The 21169-nt window shown below is 47.7% G+C and overlaps 2 protein-coding genes across 3 annotated transcripts; both read left to right on the top strand.

Annotated features, from left to right (window-relative positions):
- The first annotated feature begins 1405 nt into the window (after positions 1-1405).
- Positions 1406-5762, top strand: RBM3 (RNA binding motif protein 3). 2 transcript variants are annotated; one of them, XM_037824689.1, is made up of 6 exons: positions 1406-2172; positions 2441-2547; positions 3196-3301; positions 3395-3488; positions 4693-4759; positions 5515-5762. In XM_037824689.1, the coding sequence occupies exons 1-5, from the start codon at positions 2070-2072 to the stop codon at positions 4751-4753; spliced, it is 471 nt and encodes a 156-aa protein (XP_037680617.1). In that variant the 5' UTR covers positions 1406-2069; the 3' UTR covers positions 4754-4759; positions 5515-5762. The 2 variants fall into 2 exon arrangements, with proteins under 2 accessions (XP_037680617.1, XP_037680616.1); XM_037824688.1 differs by lacking the exon at positions 5515-5762 and adding an exon at positions 5140-5415 and having other exon boundaries at positions 1420-2172.
- A 6488-nt stretch (positions 5763-12250) lies between these two features.
- WDR13 (WD repeat domain 13) lies at positions 12251-20044 on the top strand. The gene is given in 10 exon segments (XM_037824683.1): positions 12251-12272; positions 12470-12573; positions 13303-13509; positions 14202-14311; positions 14409-14539; positions 15145-15452; positions 16849-17029; positions 17130-17271; positions 19233-19351; positions 19782-20044. Coding segments are annotated over 10 exon segments (1509 nt in total). The 3' UTR covers positions 19967-20044.
- The last annotated feature ends 1125 nt before the right edge of the window (positions 20045-21169 follow it).

Genomic DNA, 21169 nt, shown 5'->3' with positions numbered 1-21169 from the left:
GACACAAAAATTCTAATTTCATATGAAATCTTGCAAAAAAGATACACATTAAACACAATAAAATGGTTGACAATTGGAGGAAAAGAATGGAGGTCAGGAATGAGAATAAAGACAATAAAATGAGAGGGGCTTTGCTTGGAATAGCAAAGAGGATGCATTCTGAACTGCAGAGTATGATCAGAGCTCAGATGCAATGAGAGGCAAACAAGCATATTTTTGTATGAGGGCTCAGATTCTCTAGAACTAGGATTATGTGGGCGGTGTGAAATTTATTCAAGTCCATTCTGTGGACAGGAGGCCTGGATATGGAAGAAGCCAGAGGAGTCCATTTCGTGGAACTGTATTCTGAAGGTGAACAAATTTAATCTGTGTTTGAGGGGCTGACCCTTAGAAGGCTGGCCAAATCCATTTTATGGATGAGGGATTTAGAGTCTCTGAGGGCAAACCAACTCATTCTCTGTTGATACAGAAACAAAAAGTTTATCAAATCCATTCATTGTAAAGGAAAACCAGACATCCTGAAAGTTGGACAAGACCAAATTGTGGGCAACAGGCTCAGACACTCCTCACTTCGGATAAATCCATTGTGTTGTGAAAGTCCTTTCTGTGGATCAAGGACTGAGCTACTCTGAAAGCAAAAATCGTACTAGTATAGAGTGTTGACAACAGAACGTTATATAAAAATATATATATATATATATAAAATTTTTAAAAATTCGTGCTGTGTATTGGGATGTGCACCATCTGAAGATCGGAGCACCATCCTGTTTTACAGAAAGCATCTCATCTCAGGCAGTCTACTGCCAGGGAAATCAAGAGGCTGGCTTCAGGGGGCTATCAAATGACTGAATTTAGAGATGGGAAGGAATGACACCAGGGAAAAGGGTCCCACGACAGGCAATTAAATATTGGGCATAGAGGAGAAAGGGTAGGGATCAGTGGAGGATCTGATGTCAGGGACTGTGAGAGGGATGATATCAGAGATAAAATGTCGGCCTTTGAGGGGAGTGAGGTTAGAGGACTAGAAGATGAAGTGGGGGGGATATAAGAGGACAGTAATTATGTCGTCAGGGACTGGAGAGGAAGAGACTGTGATGGTGAGGATTACATCAGAACCAATGGGGGGGGGGATGACGCAAAGGACGGAAAATGATGTCGGGGACAGTAATGAATCGGGACCACAGAGCAATAAAGTTCGTCCGTGGGAAGGATGATGACCGCGTGTCCGGTGGGGGGTACTGATGGGTGGCCCCATTCCCGGAAGCGAGAAGGCCCCAGCCAAATGAACGCGCAAACCGCCCCTCGCGAGGCACGTTCCGTGATGTGCTTCCTACCTACGCTTTATCAAGCGTCTTCCCGCGCCGCAGCTTCCCCAGTCTCTCTGCTCAGCGTTGGCTGTTGGTCAGTTTGTCTTCTTTTCCGGATTCCAGGTAAGCAGCATGTTTTGCGGAGTTGACGCTCCTCACTTGCACCGCCCCAGGCAAGAGCGAGGAGTGAGAGCGTGCATGAGGAGAACAGAGGCCCCTGACACGTAGGCTTGGGCTTCTGGGCGGGCGGCCCCGGGTTCGGAGGGGTAATATTTCGGTTGGTGGGAAGCCGGCGCGAGGTATCCAAGTGCGAGGAATGCCGGAAGGTGTTGGCGGCATCTTTGGCAGCACTGACCACGAGATAATCCAGATGTGCTTGCTACCATCCCCCCCCCAACCAGCCTCCCCACGTCACCGCCGCCATCTTGTTTTATGGGCACGGAGGGAACGCAAGGCTGTTCAGGTGTGCGCGGCAGCACAAAATGACGGGCGTGGTGGCAGAGGACGTTGTGGGCATGCGCGATAGCGGCCCCTAAATGTCGACCTCCGTGATTAAGCCGCGCTGATTCCCGCCTTGTCGGTCTTCGTCTCGTTTGTCCTTAGTTACTCCTTATTTTGTTTCTCTTTTCCTTTTTCTAACCTTCTCACCTCTCTTCATTCTCCTTTTCCATTCCTCCAACTTTCCTTTTTTTCTTTTCCTTCCACTTCCACTGATTCTCTCATCTTTTTCCTTACTCTTCTCTAGAACTCGAATTCCCTACCATGTCGTCTGAAGAAGGAAAACTCTTCGTGGGAGGGCTCAACTTCAACACCGACGAGCAGGCATTGGAAGACCACTTCAGCAGCTTCGGGCCTCTCTCTGAAGGTGAGAACGGGGACCAGGTCCAGGATAAGGTTGCGTGAGAAGAAGTCTGGGGCCTTTGGATTTCAAGAAGCATTGAGGGTGAAAACTCGGGACTCAGGACCTTCAAAGTTTCTCTTGTATATTCCTAGGCCTAAGGTTTAAGTTTTTGAGGTTCAGGAGAACCTCATCACTTTCTCTCAGGATTGGGGGGAGGAATCTCTTTTTCAGACTTCCTTTTTTCTGGTGCTCATTTAATGACATTTCTGCACCTATATTCTCCCTCTCCCAGTGGTTGTCATCAAGGACCGGGAGACTCAGCGGTCCAGAGGTTTTGGCTTCATCACTTTCACCAATCCAGAGCATGCCTCAGATGCCATGCAAGCCATGAATGGAGAGGTGAGGCCTCTTACCTGCGGAGAGGCCCTGCCCCCATCTGCCACTTCTCCGTTCTTCTGTTTTTTTCCCTCTGTCTGCTAGGGGCAGCGCGGCCACCAGGCCCTGCAGTGCCCACTCACGGAAGCCGTGACTGCCTTCTGTTCTAGTGAGTGGAGGGCAGCAGCAGACTGAGCTGGGCTGCCTGGGAGGCGACAGCTGGTCCTGCATGAGGCCAAGAACCCATCCGTGGATGGTTGACCTGCTTTGGGCTTAGGTAGTAGGTCTGCAGACCTGCGGGCCTGGCCCAGAGAGGACCTCGTGAGTCTTCTGGGATGGACTCTGAAGCCTCAAACCAAGAGAGGTGTCTGTCTATCTAGCCCTAATAGTCGGGCAGCTTAGAGGAGTGGGGAGGAGAACTCAGCCAGAATTCAGTCAAGATGTAAGTAGCAGCAGGGGAAACATGGTGGATCCAGGTCATTTTTTGGGATTCTGTAGCTCCTGATAAAGCCATTCTGATCAAAGGAGCTTGTTTTGGAATGTGGTACCCAGAACCTGGTGCCTAGCAGGAGTTTCTGGGCTCCTTTGCCCACCTGCCCTTGGCCACTCTTCCCTTGCCACTGCCCTGACTGACCAAAAACCTGTTCCCTTGTGTCTCCCTTCCATGCCTAGTCCCTGGATGGCCGCCAGATCCGTGTGGACCATGCGGGCAAGTCAGCCCGGGGAACCAGAGGGGGTGCCTTTGGGGGTCATGGGCGTGGTCACAGCTACTCTAGAGGTAAGTGCATGCCTTGGTAGGTTTGATCATGGGGGGTACCTGTTAATGCCCTGTATGTCTGAACAGTTGCCATTTAAATTTTATCTGCTGCAGGTGGTGGGGACCAGGGATATGGGAGCAGCCGGTATGATAGTCGGCCTGGAGGATATGGATATGGATATGGAAGGTCCAGAGACTATGGTGGCAGGTGGGTAGCTAAGGGGTTGGGGCATCATGGCAGTGCTGCTTCTCCATAAGAGGTCAGCTTGTCTGGGGGTTTTGTTTTTGTTTTGTTTCCATCCCCCAACTCTTGCCTGGGTTTTGTTTGTTTGTTTTTAATTAAATTCAGCTTTATTGAAATATATTCACATACTATAAATCATCTATGGTGTACAGTCAGCTGTTCTCAGTACCATCATATAGTTGTACGTTCATTGCCTCGATCTATTTTTCAACATTTTTCTTACACCAGAAAGAATCAGGATAAGAAATAAAAGTTAAAAAGAACACCCAAATCTTCCCCCCATCCCACCCTATTTTTCATTTAGTTTCTGTCCCCATTTTTCCACTCATATGTAAAGGGAGTACAATCCACAAGGTTTTCACAATCACACTGTCACCCCTCAGAAGCTACATTGTTACACAATCATCTTCAAGAGTCAAGGCTACTGGGTTGTAGTTTGGTAGTTTCAGATATTTCCTTCTAGTTATTCCAATACATTAAAACCAAAAAAGTGTTATCTGTATCATGTGTAAGGACGTCCACCAGAGTGACCTCTCGACTCCATTTGAAATCTCTCAGCCACTGAAGCTTTATTCGTTCCATTTCACTTCCCCCTTTTGGTCAAGATGTTCTCAGTCCCACGATGCCAGATTCATCCCTGGGAGTTGTATCCTGCGTTGCCAGGGAGATTTATACCCCTGGGAGTCAGGTCACATGTTGGGGAAAGGGCAGTGAGCTTACCTGCCAAGGTGGCTTAACTAGAGAGAGAGGGGGCCACATCTGAGCAAAAAAGAGGTGTTCAGGGGGGGGCTTTTAGTCTTGCCTGGGTTTTCATCCCCAGTTCTAATGAGCTGTGCAGCCATAGCAAGTTGATAATTATGTTAATTGTATGGACATATATAGTGGTAGTACATGGTAGGTGGTAATATGTATGTGTTGATTTTGCTGTGTTGGTTAATTATATAACTTGCATTGATGTGTAATGTTTATTTTATATGTAAATTATTTGCTATATAATTATGTGATTTCTGTAATATTCATATCTTTAATATGTCCTTTTTGTATATGTTTTAAATATGTAGCATAAGCTTGTGTGTAGCGTAAGATTACATAACTCATAAAACAATTTATATTATTAAGGGTGTGTAATACATTTCTGTAACACAACTGTATGGTTTTTTTTCCCCAGAAACCAGGGTGGTTATGACCGCTACTCTGGAGGGAATTACAGAGATAATTACGACAACTGAGATGAGGTATACACACATGTAATGTAGGGGAGACTTGTATATTCTTGCCACTGAGCAGGTGTTTGTTAGTCCAGCCCTGTCACCATTTTTTCTTCATGCTAGTCTACTGAGCATTTTCACAGCCCTCACATTTATTACCCAGCCAGCCCACTTAACTTCATTCCTAGGCCTCTGGCCTCCCTTGCTCTCTCAGATGCATGTCAGGGCTGTTGGGACTGGGGAGGAGGCGCTGTCTTCCCTGTAATCCTGTACTGCTTGACATGGAGAAGGTAAAGGGAAGGTCTGTCTTATATAGCCTTTTGCATTTTATCAACCCTGGGAGGTGAGCATGTTGTCAGCCTGTTCTTTCCTGACATCACAATTCTCTCCATTCTTACTATTTTCAGATACACAAGGAATAAAAATTCTTCTGATCCAGCATCGTCTTTCCAAATGGCTGTATTTATAAGATTTTTGGAGCTGCACTGAAGCATCTTTGTTTTATAGTACATCAACTTCTATTTTTGAATTGAGCTCCCAGGGTAGCTTCTCACAGACCTTTTAGAAAGCTCCATGTGTTTCCAATTTTTTTTTCCCTCCATTTGCAAATTCTGGGACATTGTAAAGTCTGGGTATTTTTCTTTTACTAGTTTTTTAGTTTGGGCTCTGGAATTAATGGTTCTGGCGAAAAAAAAGGTTTGGTCAGAATTACTATTATTTTTTAAATTAACATGCATCTAGGGACATTTAAAAAATTTGTACACAGTGTTTTCTTACCACGGTTAGGAAGCAATTTCCGAACATACCTACAAGAAATCTCCATCAAGAACATGATTGCTAAGAGGTGTTTTTTTTTACTCTATGTTATGAGACTACCAACCTGATTATATAGAAGAACTTTAAAATGTTTGTGAATGTCATCTTTTTCATACTGGAAGAAAGAAATATTCTGTTGTGTTTCATACAGTGTTTAGGATGTCCTTCATGGAGCTGATTAAAAAGATGCAATTTGAAAACAAATCGAAATTGACAGTGGTGTTTCCTTACTCAATCCAGTTTACAAGTAGAGAAAGGTCAGGAGGGGGGAGGCTTTGAGAAAAGAATTTGGTGGAGGAGTGGGAAGAGGGCGCAGACTGCCAAAAGGGGAAAAGACGTCAAGTTTCAAAGTTTAGCCAAGTTTGAGAGTGGTTTGGGTGTACATGAAGGCCTGAAGTGTATAGGCAAAAGCTCCCTTATGGCTGGTCTCTTGGTCCCATTGTCTTTTAGTGTCTGTTTGGGAATCAGACTGCTTGGGTTTGAATCTCCCTAGCTTTTCTGAGTATCAGCTGAATATTCTCAGGATTATTTTGAGAACGTAAGCACCTGATCTCATGTCTTGAGGTAAACCCTGCCATAAATGCCAAGTGGTTTCAGTTCCTTCCCCTGAAGTAATGGGTGGAGGGAGGTTTATTCACCTTTGTGTGTGAGGGACATGGGAGAAACTTGGTTTGAAAATGGTTAAGAGCTCAGACTTTAGATTTCAGGATTCAAATCCAGGCTCTGCTACTTCCTAGCTATTTGACCTCTTGGTGGTGAGTCTAACCTCTGCTTGCCTCAGCCTCCTCATAGGCATCTTTACCCACTGGTTTCTTTGGAGGGTTAAGTGAATTTAATAGGCATGTAAACCTGTTCAGTCAGCAAAGCCCAGAGTCATGGATTTGATCTTGGTGCCAGGATGGTGGTGATGGCCTTTTAGTCTGGTTTTGCACCTCTAACTGCCCTTAATTCCTCATCTCTCCCTTGATTCTGGTGGCTGTCTTGAGGCCCCATGGGCCTTATCCAGTGCCGTTGGTTCTAGTCAGGAACAGAAAAATCAGTTAAGTCCGTGGTTTCCATCTGGCCTGTGGTTGAGCAAAGACACTGGATTGAAAGTTCCGGACATTATCCTAAACTGCCTTATTCCTCTACTGAGAGTCCTGGTTTTTCAGGCTTGTCTCCTGAGTCTCCCAACTAGGTGGGATAGGCCCCAGGGACTCTACTCCCACCCAAACAGTTGTGAATTTGCTTTGGCAGGTGGAGACTCAAGAATTCAGACTTCTGCCTCACCCAGTATGCCAGGCCGAGGTTATGGGGCATTGTAGCTACCCACACAAGGTGGGTAGTTGGTCTAAGGAGGCATTGTGTGCTGGGTCTTTGGTGAGCTAAAGCAGTGAGAACTGGCAGAAGGACTACCGTTAGTGCCTTGTAGGTGTGTGAAGGTGGGGAGGAGGTCCTACTCCACTCCTTGCTTCCTAGGAATGAGAATGCCCATCACCCCCAGTGTGGCCAGAGGCATGATCTCATAATCAACTACAGTATTTCTGCAATACAGTGTTCCCCGATTGGGATCTATAGACTAAATAGTCTCTATACTAACAACTCAGGCAAGTGCTTTGTGGTAGGTAGTCCAGCCCAGGGAGGAGGCAGTCGCTTCCCATTTATTTGCTCTAAGGAAAAGGTTCTAGAGGGGCCACAATTGGTTTTCCGTGGTGCCCACAGTCCTTGAATAAGATTTCAGATTCAAAGCCCAAGGATCAGGCTTAAAGTGCTTTAGTTTGACCAGAATGTTTCCAAAGAACCCATTGAGGCCAGAAACTTCCAGATGCTCAAAGGTACCTTGAGAGCATGTATCCCAAGGTCTGGGCATCAGCCCAGATACCTGCCCTGCAAATACTTTGTATTTTTAAACTCTGGTGGATCTTGTCTTTACCACAAACCTTTAATATCAAACAACCTTTTAACTCTCCTTCAACCGATTTCAAGGTATAGAATAAATTCCAGATGTGGTTTTCACATCTTAGGTCCCACCCCTCCTACCCCATGTGGGCAGAAATCGCTTTTCAGACTTTCTGGCTTAATTTCTTTGCCTCAGTTTCAGCATCTATAAAATGGGGATAATTAATGGTACCCATGTTTGGAACAGCTACCCCCACACCCTTGCCCCACATACTGAATTTTAGTGGTATGTGGAAAATCTTAGAAATGCCTCTTCTATAAGTTGCCATGAGAAAGCATCTTGAATAACAATCAGTAGCCATTGTTCCTACTACTCTTACTTGCTTCTCAAAACATGTTCACAACCTTACCCAGATACATTCCTCTTCCAGACCCCTTGGAGTAACATACAGGTCCACAGTCCCTGATCCAGAATGCACAACAATCTGGAAAACGGGTTTTCAAATATGTTGGCAAGACCTGATCTAAGGCTTTTTGTAATCTTTATTGTTTCCTACGGAGTGAAAATGCATAAAATTTACTGCAGAAATATTGTACTAATGTTTGGTTATAGGGAACTGCTTATGACCCTCTGGGGAGCTGGTTTTCCTTAATATACAGAAAGTTAAGTTTTCTAAGTTGTGGAAAAACTCGCATTATTTTGCATAATCATTTCTAATGTGTTGTTTAACTCATAAGCTTTCTGTAAGCAAAATGCATCTCCAGCAATTTCCTTTACTCTTTCTAGTCCTTTTAGTGTTACCAGAGCAGACAATGAGTATTCCTTTGTGCCAAGTGCTCTGATGTTTTAACACTAAAATGATTATGGAGGTTGCAGTTTGAAAGATGCTGTTGTGTTTATAATTGTTGAATCTGGGTGATGGGTACGTGACGGTTCATGATATTATAAATACTGTTCTTTTGTTTTTGAAATTTTCCTTAATAAAACATTAAAAAATAATCACGTCTGCTTTGGATTTTTTTTTTTTTTGTTTTTTTTTTTTCTCAGCATGGTTGGGAGTTGGGTAGCTAGTAGTGTTTTCTGCTAGCATTTCTTGACATCTGGAATTCATTAGTTAAGTGATATTTCCCAGGAACTGGCCCTAGAGCTCCTTCCTGCTTCTCTTCCCCAATCAGCCTCAGGCCCCTCTGGCTTCTTCAGGCTGTCCAGCCATTCATTTGCCTAGCATCAGAGGTCCTGCCTTCCCATCAAAACCCAGGACCTCAGTCTCCTTGCCTGTAAAAGGAGATAATGCAAGTACCCCACTGAATGAGCCAAGACATGGGAAACACCTCAAACTGTGGTACATGGCATATAGTCATCAAATGCCTTTTGTTTTATCTGTGCTGTGTAATACTAGGGGCACAGCAATGCATTTTGACATTTCAGGAATCATATTGGTGGGGCCTACAAACAATGACTAATAAATCGGTGCATGATGTAAAGTTAGGGAGTGGCAAGCATTAGGAAGGAAAGGCAGGGTGGAGAGTGATGGGATATGCTGTTTAATACAGGGCAATCGGGGAAGGCATCTCGGATGAGGTGACCTTTCAGCAGAGACTTGAAATCAGAGAGCAAGAAGTGAGGTTATCTGGTGCCAGCAAATCTTTCTTCCATGGCACCCTTGGCTGCCCTGTCTTATCTCCACAGGCCCTGTAGGTAGGCTGAATTTGAGTCTGGGCAGAAGGCTCCATGATCCTCTGGGAACACAGGCTTGTGAAGAGCTTGTACAAAGCTATTCCCCATTCGCTTACCTATCTACCAAGGTGGCTGTTTTCATCTCATCTAGCGGTCCTGGTGAAATGAGCATGCATCCCCCACCACTTAGGGCTATAGAACTGTTTAGCTGTAGCATGAAATTGGCTTTTCAGCAAAAGGCAGTCATCTGGCCCCTTTAGAGTGTCACCCTGTGCAAGGGACATGAGCTGGCACCTGAGACTATTCTTGCTGTTGCTGCCTATATAAATGGCAAACATCTAAAAAGGGCTCACTGTTTCTTTACTGGCCAAATACCTGGCCTTTACATCTGGGAGAAGAGAATGAACAGGCAGAAGGAAAAGCAAGTACAAGGGCCCTGAGGTGGGATTGGCATGATTGAGGAACAGTGAGATGGCCAGTGTGGCTGGAGCAGTGAGTGAAGAGGTGAGGGCAGAGAGAATGGGTGAGATCTTGTAGGGCCTCCCTCATGGGCCATAGTGAAGACTTTGGCTTTTTCTCTGAGTGAGATGGGAGCCACACAGCAGGGCTGTAAGCAGTAGAGAGCCATGGCCTAATGTAGGATTGAGCAGGTTCCCTCTGGCTGCTGTGAGGACAGCCTGAGGAGGGGGTAAGGGTGGAAGCAGTAAGGGAGCCACTGCAGTAGCCCAGGCCAGCGATGATGGTGGGGGCAGTGAGGTCGGTGAGGAAAGGTCAGATTCTGGCTTGATTCTAAAGATTGAACTGCCATCCATGCAGATAAACTTTGCTTCTTTCTCTCCAAGTTCCCAACAACCTGAAAGAAAGTGCCTCTGTCAAAAACTCATTTTCAGTCCAACGTGGGTTGTTTTGTTTTATTTTGTTTTAATTGGAAAATGCAGAGCACATGACAAATGGAAGAGGCAGCTTGTGGTCATTCAAATTCACATCATTTCTGCACCTCCTCCAGGACTACCTCTGGCAGGTGGATCTGTTGTTGGAAATATTTTTAAAACATTTAGTGGACCTTTTCTCTGTTTCAGATGCTAGTCGAGGTTTATGAGTATTAACTCAGTGTTCACAATAACCTAGGAGAGTTTTTTTCATACGAGAAAACTGAGTCACAGAGGGGTAAGTGACTTGCCGAAGGCTGCATAGCTCATATGGCAGAGCCTAGTTATATTGCCGTTTGAAACTGTTTCTGCTGTATCTTGAAATAAAAGCAGCAAACATTCACTGAGGCCTTTCTACCTGACTGGTGGTGGTAAAAAATACTATATGCATTAGTAATTAAATCTTACAAAAGCCCTGACATGAAGTGATTCTATCTAGGATCTTATAGCCTTATAGGAATGAGGTTTTAGAATTAATGTTTTGAAATTTTAATATAGGAATATTGTAAAAACAAAGAATTTGGATAGTGAGCCAGTAAATCTCTGACACTGCTGATTCTTGTGCTTTCCTCCCACCACCATGTTTCTTTGGAAGAATGATGGGATGGAGGGGCAGAGCTCTTTCCAGGGAGGGGCAAGGTAAATGGAAAAGACATTTATGACAGCACCTTTTATAGTGACAAAAGAACTTGGAAATAAACTCAATGCTTGTCACAAATAGGTCAGTTCCATAAAATGTGGCCCTGGACTCCCCTGGGCTTCAGGTTTTCTCATCTATAAAATGGGAAAAATAGTAGCACCCACAATGTTAAGTTTTTAGGATTAAATGGATTAATATGGGTAAATCACCATGAAAAGTGCCCAGTATGTTGTCCATGCTCAGTAAATGTTAGTAGTTCTTGTTAAGGTTACAAGTTTGTGCAGTGAAATAGGGTTCATTCTTTAGCAAACGTGGTAAGATATTTAATATGGAAAGACAGTGATAGCTTAGTTACATGAACAAGGGAGATGCAAAGTCAGTACATACAGTGTTAGAACACAAAAAAGGGGAATATATTTTTGGATGTGTCTCCTACTTGCAAGTGGTTTTAAGACATTGTTCATATGATTGTTATTTTTTAAAATAGTGGGAAAAATAACTCTTGAAAATTGTGTCAGTTGATGTTAAGATCCAATAGGACGCCACTAAACCTTGTATTTCAACATTGTCAATTCCATTTATCCTGACGACATTAAGATGAATGGTTTGAGTTGCATCTTCCTGTTAGAGTTAAAACAAAAGATGATTCTGATAGCATCCTTGTGTCCAAACCTCAAAGCGTGTTTTGCCTGATGTCTTCTGCCTGTAGAGACCTAGCTTCCCCGGTGGTTGGATAACCACCACCCCCATCCCACCCTCAGTCAGATACAGAGAACGGACTCTTCTCACCCAAGGGGTGTCCAGAGGCCCACCTGGCACTCTAAGAACCGAAGAACTTTGCATATATGATCCCTGAAGGAGTGGGCCTGTCAGGCCATTTGAACCAATTCAAAGGCAAAAAAAAAAAGTTTAAGGTTTAAAAAATGGGATAAATCTTGCCTTCTTAGATACCAGGAACTTAATGAACAAGGAATATCAAAGCTAGGGAAATTCACTTAAAATTTTATTTTATTCTATGCTTCAGCTCTCCCTTGGCAAATACTATGCTGCTAAGAGGCATTGGATGCTTTTTCAAAAGGAAGTTGTTTCTTTTTTTGTTTGAAAATCGTATTTTTGATCCTATTTTGGGTAAATGATTCGCAGACTCGCCCTGATCCCTGTGGCCTTTGAAAGTTATTATCCCTTGTGTATACAAGAAGTGCTATAGGGATTGGGGCTAGAATTTGAAGGGCGGAGCGTCTGTCCTCATGCCAGAAGCTACTGTTCCTCAGTGCGCCTGCGCGGCTCTCCCATGCCCTAGGGAGAATTCCCATCGATTCTCTCTGCGCTGAGCAATCCTTCCTGGCAGCGAGCGGCCATCTTGCCTGGAGCCTGAGAAAGCGAGAAGAGAGACAGAAGAAAAGGGTGACACTGGTCTCAGGGCCGCCTCGGGGGCCTCAAGAGCCGGAGGCAGCCCCGGAGGTGGTCCCCGGTCCCGGGCCCTGCTCTTGGACCCGCGAAGGGAAGGCGGGGGGCAACGCGGGCAAGATGGGTGGGGGATGCCAATAAGGATTGCTCGGCGGGGGAGGAGCGTCGCTATGGCGACCGGGGAGGGGCGGGGTGAGATGTGAAGCGCAGCTATGAGTCATCCGGGAGCTGCCCGACGGGTTGGGCGGGGGTGATGACCATGTAATGCCAGGTGCATTTGAGGTGGGTGGGGCTTCGCGACGTCCCTGTGTGGTGGGACTCAGTGTCTACGGCAACGTTCGCTTAGCGGAAGGGGCATGGCCAAGTCCCTTCCCTTGGGACCTGGGAAGCTGACGTTCAGGGCCCTTGTCCCGCGGGCGGACGCGCCGGACGAGGGGTCCGGAGGCTAGGGAATGGCCGCGGTGTGGCAGCAGGTCTTAGCAGTAGACTCGAGGTGAGGCCTGGGGTCGAAGCCCACGGGAGCGGAAGTTACTATAGTGCATGCGCAATGGCGATAAGTGAGGCTGGGAGGAAAACGTGCTTTATGCTGCTGCCTGGGCACGCCAAAGGTGAGCGTGCGCATTAGCGGGGTGTGGGTACCCACCTGCAGTGAAATGGCCAGGCCAGAGGGGGAAATGCGGTCAGATGCGGGCATGCGCAAAGAGGCCTCGTTGCTAGATCCTTTGTGGGGGCGGAGGAGGGATGGAGCTCAGGCTGGTGACAGCTTGTCCCCCATTATTGCCCTCCAGACTTCTCTTACCATCATCACTTCCCCAATCGGACTGCATCAGTCCCCAGACTGATCCCAACACCACCCCACAGTAACCCCCATCACCATGCCACACTGACCTGTATTATTGCCTGTACTGGGTCACCCACACCAACCCCAGTAAAGCTGCATACTGACTTCATTGTCCCCACACTAACCCCATCACCCCACCAGACCGGTTCCCTTGACTACTGCAGATGTCCTCATCACAACACCAGAGGGAACATTCTCCCCATCACCACTCTAGCTTGATGCTAATTCCTCTTGCCATCCTGACTCCCACTCATTGCCACACACCTCATTTGCCTTGCCTGTCTCCTGAGCTGATTGAGTCCCCTCTGTCCTGTGCCTGCGGCCTGCCCTGCGTCCTGCCCCGGCAGGTACAACGCGTACTGCACGCCAGCATTTCCCCAGTTTCGGACACAGTACATCAGGCAGCGCAGCCAGCTGCTGCGGGAGAATGCTAAGGCTGAGCATCCCCCAGCCCTGCGTCGGTAGTACCTGAGACTGCGTGGGCAGCTGTTGGGCCAGCGCTATGGGCCCCTCTCCGAACCAGGCTGCGCTCGCGCCTGTGGCAACAGCATTGTACGCAGCAGCCGTACTACCCTCGACCGCATGGAGGTGAGCTCCTTGCTGCGCTGCCTGCCTTGCTGACCACCTGTCTCCATGCATTCACTCAGCAGACTTCAGTCAAGCACCTGCAGTGTACCATGCACTGTTCCAGGTGCTCAGGATCAGCAGAGGAAAAAAGAGAGAGAGAGATGATATACAAGATAAATAAGTCAATAAACAGATAATAAACAAGATAAACAGGCTGATGGACAGGCAATAAAGAAAACAAATAGGTCAATAAGCATACAGCAAACCAGATAACCAAGTCAATACATGCCATGTCTGGTAGTGAGAAATGTTAAGCTGGAAACATAAAGCAGACTTAAGGGATAAAAAAAGATTGGCATGGGGGGCAGAGGGGAGCTGTTTTTGATGGTGATGATCAGGGAAGACCTCTCTGAGGAGATGTCAGTTGAGATGAGACCCAAATGAAGAGAGAGACCAAGCCAAGTGGTTTTCTGGGGGAAGAGTGTTAGTTCTTTGTTCACCAAACATTTATCAAGTATCTACAGAGCAGAGCAAGGGTCGTTGCAGGGGAACTAGTGAGGCCACTGCAGTACCCCAGGAGAACAGTGATGTTGGCAGCAGTGGACTTGGTGAGAAGGGATCTTGGTCATGGGTATAATTTGAAGGCTCCAGATGTCACAGGACCTCACAGGCTGTTTTCAGGATGTACTCACCCTGACCCTCTCCATTTGCAGGACTTTGAGGATGATCCTCGGGCCCTGGGGGCCCGTGGGCACCGCCGTTCCGTCAGCCGTGGCTCCTACCAGCTGCAGGCTCAGATGAACTGCACTGTCCATGAGGCTAGGTATGCACCAGAGGCAGGGAAGAGTGGGGGGCTTTGTGGGGAGAAGAGGGCCCACAGTACAATGGCAAGCCAAACACACATACCTACCTCCTGTCAGGCCCCCTGGCAGTGTTGTGCCCACGTCAGCGGCAGAGGCAAGTCGGGCCATGGCTGCGGACACATCGCTGAGTGAGAACTGTGCCTTCGCAGGCATGTACCATGTCTTTGACCAGCATGTGGATGAGGCAGGTAAGCCAGTGGGTGGCAGGTTCCATCACCAAACTTTCTCCCAAACTCCAGCAGCCACCCCTGGCACCCTTTTCTGAAATGCGAAGCCTCTGGCACACTTCAGAAGAAGGAATTAAAGTCCATAAAGCCTTTTGCAAATAGAAAAACCCTCTGCAAAATTTCAGGTACCCCGCATCCTGTGAAGAGCCTCCAAAGTTTAAAAGAGCACTTTGCAAAAGGCTTTTGGGTTTGCGAGTTACTTGGAAGAGTTCAGAGCCTTTGCTGAAGACAAATCCCTTTGTAAAGGGCAGAGTGGGTTACACAGTATCAAGGCTTGGCAGATTGCCAAGGCTTTTGTAACTGTTAAGTGTTTGCTGAGATGTAGGAGCTTTGTCACATTGCAAAAGACTTTTTTGATCCATAAGGTACTTGCTAAAATATAGGGAACTTTTGCAGAGGGCCTTCTGGGGCTACAGCTCCCTTTATCAGTCAAGGAAAGCCCTTTACAGAGCCCAGTCTGCCTTGGGCAGTGGGTTCCAGCCGCTAGCATACAGACTGGGACTTTTTATAAACTAAAGCACCCAGTGAGTGGACCGACTCCCACCAATGGCTCCTTGGCCTTGCAGTCCCAAGGGTGCGCTTCGCCAATGATGACCGGCACCGCCTGGCCTGCTGCTCACTGGATGGCAGCATCTCACTGTGCCAGCTGGTGCCTGCCCCGCCCACTGTGCTCCGTGTGCTGCGGGGCCACACCCTTGGTGTCTCCGACTTTGCCTGGTCCCTCTCCAGTGACATCCTTGTGTCCACCTCGCTTGATGCCACCATGCGTATCTGGGCCTTCGAGGATGGCCGCTGTATCTGGGAGATCCCTGACCCCGATGGCGCTGAATTGCTCTGCTGCACCTTCCAGCCTGTCAACAACGACCTCACTGTGGTCACCAACCACACTGTGGTCACCAAGGGTGAGAGTTCCAGGTCTGAAGGGTGGGGGCTCAGGCTTTCCGAGGGAATCAGAGCAATAAGGGGTACTTCCTGGGGGCAGGATGATGGTTCCAAGACCCCTGTTGTCCCAATGACAACAGTCCTACTGTGGTCAGACCTAAAGGGAAATGGGTCAGAGAAATGTGAGTGCAATTATTGGTTCAGGACGGCCCCACTGTGGTACACTCCTGGGTCACTAGTAGTGGGTAGGGTTACAGATGTGGGACCCCATGGTCCTATCAGCAGCTGTTCTCCTGTCTTCTGACTGCAGTGGGTACTGGCTGGGGAACAGGATTATGCTTGTGAAACTTTATCTTGTATGTCACTGGCAGCCCCACTGGGGTCAAACTCCAGCATAGATTGGTGCAAGGGAAGGAAATTTGTTGGGGACGATTAAGGTAGCATGCATAAAATCCACCCTCAGCGATGCCGGAGATATGCAACATGACCGCTAGGGCTGATGCAATAGCGGCTTAAGTTGCCCTCAGCCTTCTACGGAAGTGATAGCTGTTCGCGCCTAAGATTTGCGCCTAGAGTGCTAGCTTTACTACCTGCCTTCTACCCCAGCAACAGTAGCCACCAATCCTGTGCTAGCCTTACATCTGCCATCCGCCCTAGCAACAGCAGCAGCCAATCCTAGACCGCCACCCGCCTTTGCAGCCACCAATCCTAGGCCGCCACCCGTTCGTACTAGCCACTCCCTCTACCTTAGAGTATATATACCCTGCCTCTTCAATAAAGTTTTGCAGCTTGATCAGAAACCTGTCTTGCTGTAGTTTCTCGTGCCTCTTGTCCCATACCATTCCTCTCTCACAGGATTTGGAGCTTCCGTTGAACGTCCCGCTGGCCGGGACAGAAATTAAAAGTTTGATACGGCCCGTGGAGTGTAAAATACAGGGGGAATTGGCAAAGGGTGAGCTTATGGTCTGGGATCCTTTTGATTCCATCAGCAGCTGCCTTACTGTAGTGAAGCCTCCAGGAAGGACAAGTCAGGGAGCAGAGGAAACTATCATTGTAGGTCTGGGATAGCACTGTGGTGTTCAGACCACAGGGGGCACTGGCCAAGGAACAGCCTTGTGAGTTTGAGACCCCATTTAGTCCCATGAGCAGCTGTTCTACTCTGGTCAGATCATGAGAGGGACCGGCCAAGAGGAGGATTACAAGCAAGGGTCACCTTCTAGTCTACCTGCTGCAACCCTGCTGTGACTAGACTCCAGGAGGGACCAGTCAGAAACAGGATTGCAGGCCATCAACCTCTTTAGTTCCATCAGCAGGATCCCCACAGTGGTCAGCTTCAAGGAGGGACTGGCTGGAAGCAGAATGATGGTGTGTGTGGGTTCCACCCACAGGTGGGGAATTCCAAGCACAACGTGCACGTCATGAACATTTCCACGGGCAAGAAAGTGAAGGGCGGCTCCAGCAAGCTGATGGGCTGGGTCCTTGCTCTGTCCTTCGATGCCCCTGGCTGGCTGCTCTGGGCAGGCGACGACTGCGGCAGTGTCTTCTCCTTCCTCTTTGACATGGCCACAGGTAAGCAGACCCCAGGTCTGTGTCTGGTTGCTCCCTGTCCTGCCCTCCTAGTGCCCTGCCTTCGCCCTTACCTTTGCCTTCACCCCCTTGGTTACTGCAGGGAAGCTGACCAGAGCCAAGCGTCTGGTGGTACATGAGGGTAGCTCTGTGACCAGCATCTCCGCCCGTTCCTGGGTTAGCCGTGAGGCCCGGGACCCCTCGCTGCTCATCAACATTTGTCTCAACAAGCTGCTGCTCTACAGGTGGGTTTCCCCTGTCAATGCCCCATGGGGGTGGAGGGCCCAACACCTCCATCAAACTGGGACAGAAGACAGAAGACTTATCTCCCCCATCACACCAGAGCCGTGTAAGGGTCAAGTGCCTGTTTCTTCCATCAGATTATTTTCACTGAGGGTGGAGGTCCAGTGTCAGTAATAAACTAACAAAAATAATAATGTCAGTAGTAGTACTTATAGTAACAGCTAACACTCATAGCAATTGCTTTGACCAGGCCCTGTTCCAAGCCTTTATACATATCACCCCATTTAATCCTCATGTAACACCCTGTGAGGTAGGTAGTGTTAATATCTCCATTTATGAGGCTCCCTTAGAGGAGAGGTCCCGTCTTCTCAATTGATCAGAGTTCCTGGAGGAGAGAGGTCTGCTTCCTTTACTTATTTTCTTTTATTTTTTGGTTTCATTTAGTTTTTATTTGGTTAAATACTCCGCACTCACATTTGTCATGTTACCCAAATGCAGTTCTCAGCTAGGGCTTTACATTGTAATGATCTGAAGAGCTTAAAAAAAATAATGCCCAGGTCCCACTCTAGGTCAGTGGTGTCAAAGCTTTGGGGGTGGGACTGGGCATTGGTATATTTAAAAGTTCCCCCAAGTGATCCAGCCAAGCCTGAAAACTGCTTAGCAGGATGCTTTTTTTAAAAATCCAGTTTTATTGAGGTACATTCACATACCATACAATCATCCATGGTATACAATCAGCTGTTCACAGTACCGTCATATAGTTATGCATTCATCACCCCAATCCATTTTTGAACATTTTTCTTAGACCAGAAAGAATCAGAATAAGAATAAAAAATAAAAGTAAAAAAAGAACACCCAAACCATCCCCCCATCCCACCCCACCTGTCATTTAGTTTTTATCCCGATCCTTCTACTCATCCATCCATACACTGGATAAAGGGAGTGTGATCCACAAGGCCTTCACAATCACACTGTCACCCCTTGTAATCTACATTATTATATAATTGTCTTCAGGAGTCCAGACTGCTGGGTTGGAGTTTGGTAGTTTCAGGTATTTACTTCTAGCTATTCCAATACATTAAAGCCTAAGAGGTGTTATCTATATAGTGCATAAGAATGTCCACCTGAGTGACCTCTCGACTCCATTTGAAATCTCTCAGCCACTGAAAGTTTATTTCATTTCATTTTGCATCCCCCTTTTGGTCAAGAATATGTTCTCAATACCACAATTCCAGGTCCAGATTCATCCCCGGGAGTCATATTTAGCAGGATGCTTTTTATTTTAATATTTTATTTTTTCTCCTTTTAAAACACTTTTTCTTGAGACGTATGTTTACTTTTAATTTTTAATTTACATATACTTTTAATTCTTCTGTCCAGTTCTCCCATCTTCTCCTTTCTCTCCTCCTCCCACCTGCCACATCAGCCCTCCGCTGCCACAATAAAGCATATTAATAACTTCATATGTATCTTTCCATGTTTGATTCTCTATCATATAATCCTAGGTATGCACACACAGCCACACGTTTTTGAGGGAAGGTCACTGTTTTACAGAAATGGGCTCCTTCTCCATCCTTTTCCACATCTCACTTTTCTAACCCAGGTCTCCTGCAGTAGCCTTTAGTTTGTTCTTTTTAACGACTGTGGAGAATTTCGTAATGTAGATGTCCCACAATTCTTCCAGCCATTTCTTTTCTTTGTGCTTGTCTTTTAGAGACCCTTAGAAAGAAAAACTAGTGAATTAAACTTCAGAGGCTCCCCACTTATATCAAGAGACTATGAACCATCACAGATTCACACATCAGCTCATACCTTACAGGTCTATGCTGTCGTCTCAAGACTGGATTTCATGTACCTTGAAAAGAACTTGTGTTCAGGGGTGGGAACACAGACTGGCTCACCGTTGGTCCCCCTTCTGGGGCCGGGGCTTCACCCTGACTTGCTCTCCCAACCCTCCCCTCAGGGTAGTGGACAACGAGGGCACCCTGCAGCTGAAGAGGAGTTTCCCCATTGAGCAGAGCTCCCACCCCGTGTGCAGCATCTTCTTCCCCCTCATGTCCTTCCGCCAGGAGGCCTGTGTGGGTAAGTCCCTCAGGGTCAGGGTGTCTGGGTGGTTGGGGAGGGGCGGGGACCAAAGCTGGCACTGATCTGGCCTCAGACAGCATGACGCTTGGAGGCCTTGATTTCTTGGGCCTCACAACCTCTGCACCCCAGCACCTCATTCCAGGCCTCACAGCTCTCAACAGCTCAGAGAACGCATTCTTTGAACACAGAACCCAGTCAGCTCAGAAACCTCACAACCTGAGACACCAATCCCCCAAAGATCTCAGAGACTTCCTACTCTGGCCACAGAACCCAAAAAGCTAGGTGCTCTCCCATTCTTGGAGACAGACGCTCCCCACCCACCCACTGTGAACTTCACCACTTGGGCATAAATTCCTCCACACCTCAGAGACTTCACACCTGGGGCACCCTGGTGCCTTCTGATGCCCTCTCCCTCTCACCTGGGCAGTGACAGGCAGCGAGGACATGTGTGTGCACTTCTTTGATGTGGAGCGGGCAGCGAAGGCTGCTGTCAACAAGCTGCAGGGCCACAGCGCACCTGTGCTCGACGTCAGCTTCAACTGCGACGAGAGTCTGCTCGCCTCCAGTGATGCCAGCGGCATGGTCATTGTCTGGAGGCGGGAGCAGAAGTAGGGTCCTTCCGGCCCTGCCACCATCCACTTTCCCACCCCCTCCCACCTTGTGTTTGTAAAGTTTCTGTGATCATGCTGATAGCTCCCCAGTCTGATGAGGGGTGCAGGGGGTGATGGGAAGGGTGGGAAGCTCTGGGACCCAAAATGGAATTGGGTCCATGTACTCATTTGTTTGTTCCCTCGTTTAACAAGCATTTACTGAATGTCTACTGTGTCACAGGCATGGTTTTAGGTGTTTTACACAGTCACTCATTCAGCGAACGTTAATGAATACTTACTGTGGGCCAGGAAATGTTCTCGGCACTGGGGATACAGTGGTGATCTAAACTGACAGATATCCCTTTCCATACATTCTAGTGGAAGGAGATGTGGGAGTGGGGCGGGTATTCTATGCAGAGAGAAAAGCCATTGCAAAGATGCTGAGACTGGAATGTGCCAGAAGGAACACTAGAGGCCACGTGGTGGGCCACGGTATGGTAGTAGATGAGGTCAGAGAGGCCAGATCGTGTGGGGCTCATTGGATCCTGGCGAGGGCTTGGGCTTTTCCTCTGAGTGAGGGGTTAGTCACTGGAGGGTTTTGAGCAGAGGATAGGCGTGATCTCACTTGGTTGTTAACAGGATCCCTCTGGCTGCTGTAAAGAAAACAGACAAGGGGGTACGGATGAAAACAGAACCAGTCGGGACTGCTGCAACAGTTCAGGCAAGCACTGACGGGGACTTGCACCAGGGGTGGTAGCAGCAGAGGAGTCGGAGGTGGGGACTGTGGGGTTCTACCACGTCGCCTTAGGCAGCCAGACTCTGCTGGTTTCTCAGGGCACTGCCCCACACACACACCCGCAGTGCATCGGGTTTCCCACAAGCAGTGGGCAGAACTGTTAAATAGTTGGAGCTCCAAGCTGGTGTAGGAACAACCGTCAGCCCAAAAGGGGCTCCTGCTGTGGGGTGGAGGTAAGGGGGACTCTCTCTCCATCTCCAGGGAAGCATTTAAACAGCCCTGTCTTCTCCCATGTCTGCCCCCAGGTCCAAAGTTGAGCCCTGAACAGCTCGGGGACCAAAAGGTGATGTTCAGTATTTGAGCGGGGAGCATTACTAAAGCCTTTCCTGAGTCAGGAAAGAGAGCTTGGGGTATAGAGAGGGAGATAAACAACCCAAATCCCTTATGAATGACCTGTCCTGTTATCCTGAAACCAAGTTACCAAAAACA

The sequence above is a fragment of the Choloepus didactylus genome, assembly GCF_015220235.1.
Source record: "Choloepus didactylus isolate mChoDid1 chromosome Y unlocalized genomic scaffold, mChoDid1.pri SUPER_Y_unloc1, whole genome shotgun sequence".
Taxonomy (NCBI): domain Eukaryota; kingdom Metazoa; phylum Chordata; class Mammalia; order Pilosa; family Megalonychidae; genus Choloepus; species Choloepus didactylus.
This window is presented reverse-complemented; position numbering and strand designations above follow the sequence as displayed.

Excerpts from the sequence above, each read along its gene's own strand:
- RBM3 (XM_037824689.1), top strand. The coding sequence starts at position 2,070 with ATGTCGTCTGAAGAAGGAAAACTCTTCGTGGGAGGGCTCAACTTCAAC. Across the intron at positions 2,548-3,195 it reads TGCAAGCCATGAATGGAGAG|TCCCTGGATGGCCGCCAGAT; the intron begins GTGAGGCCTCTT and ends TTCCATGCCTAG. Across the intron at positions 3,302-3,394 it reads TGGTCACAGCTACTCTAGAG|GTGGTGGGGACCAGGGATAT; the intron begins GTAAGTGCATGC and ends TATCTGCTGCAG.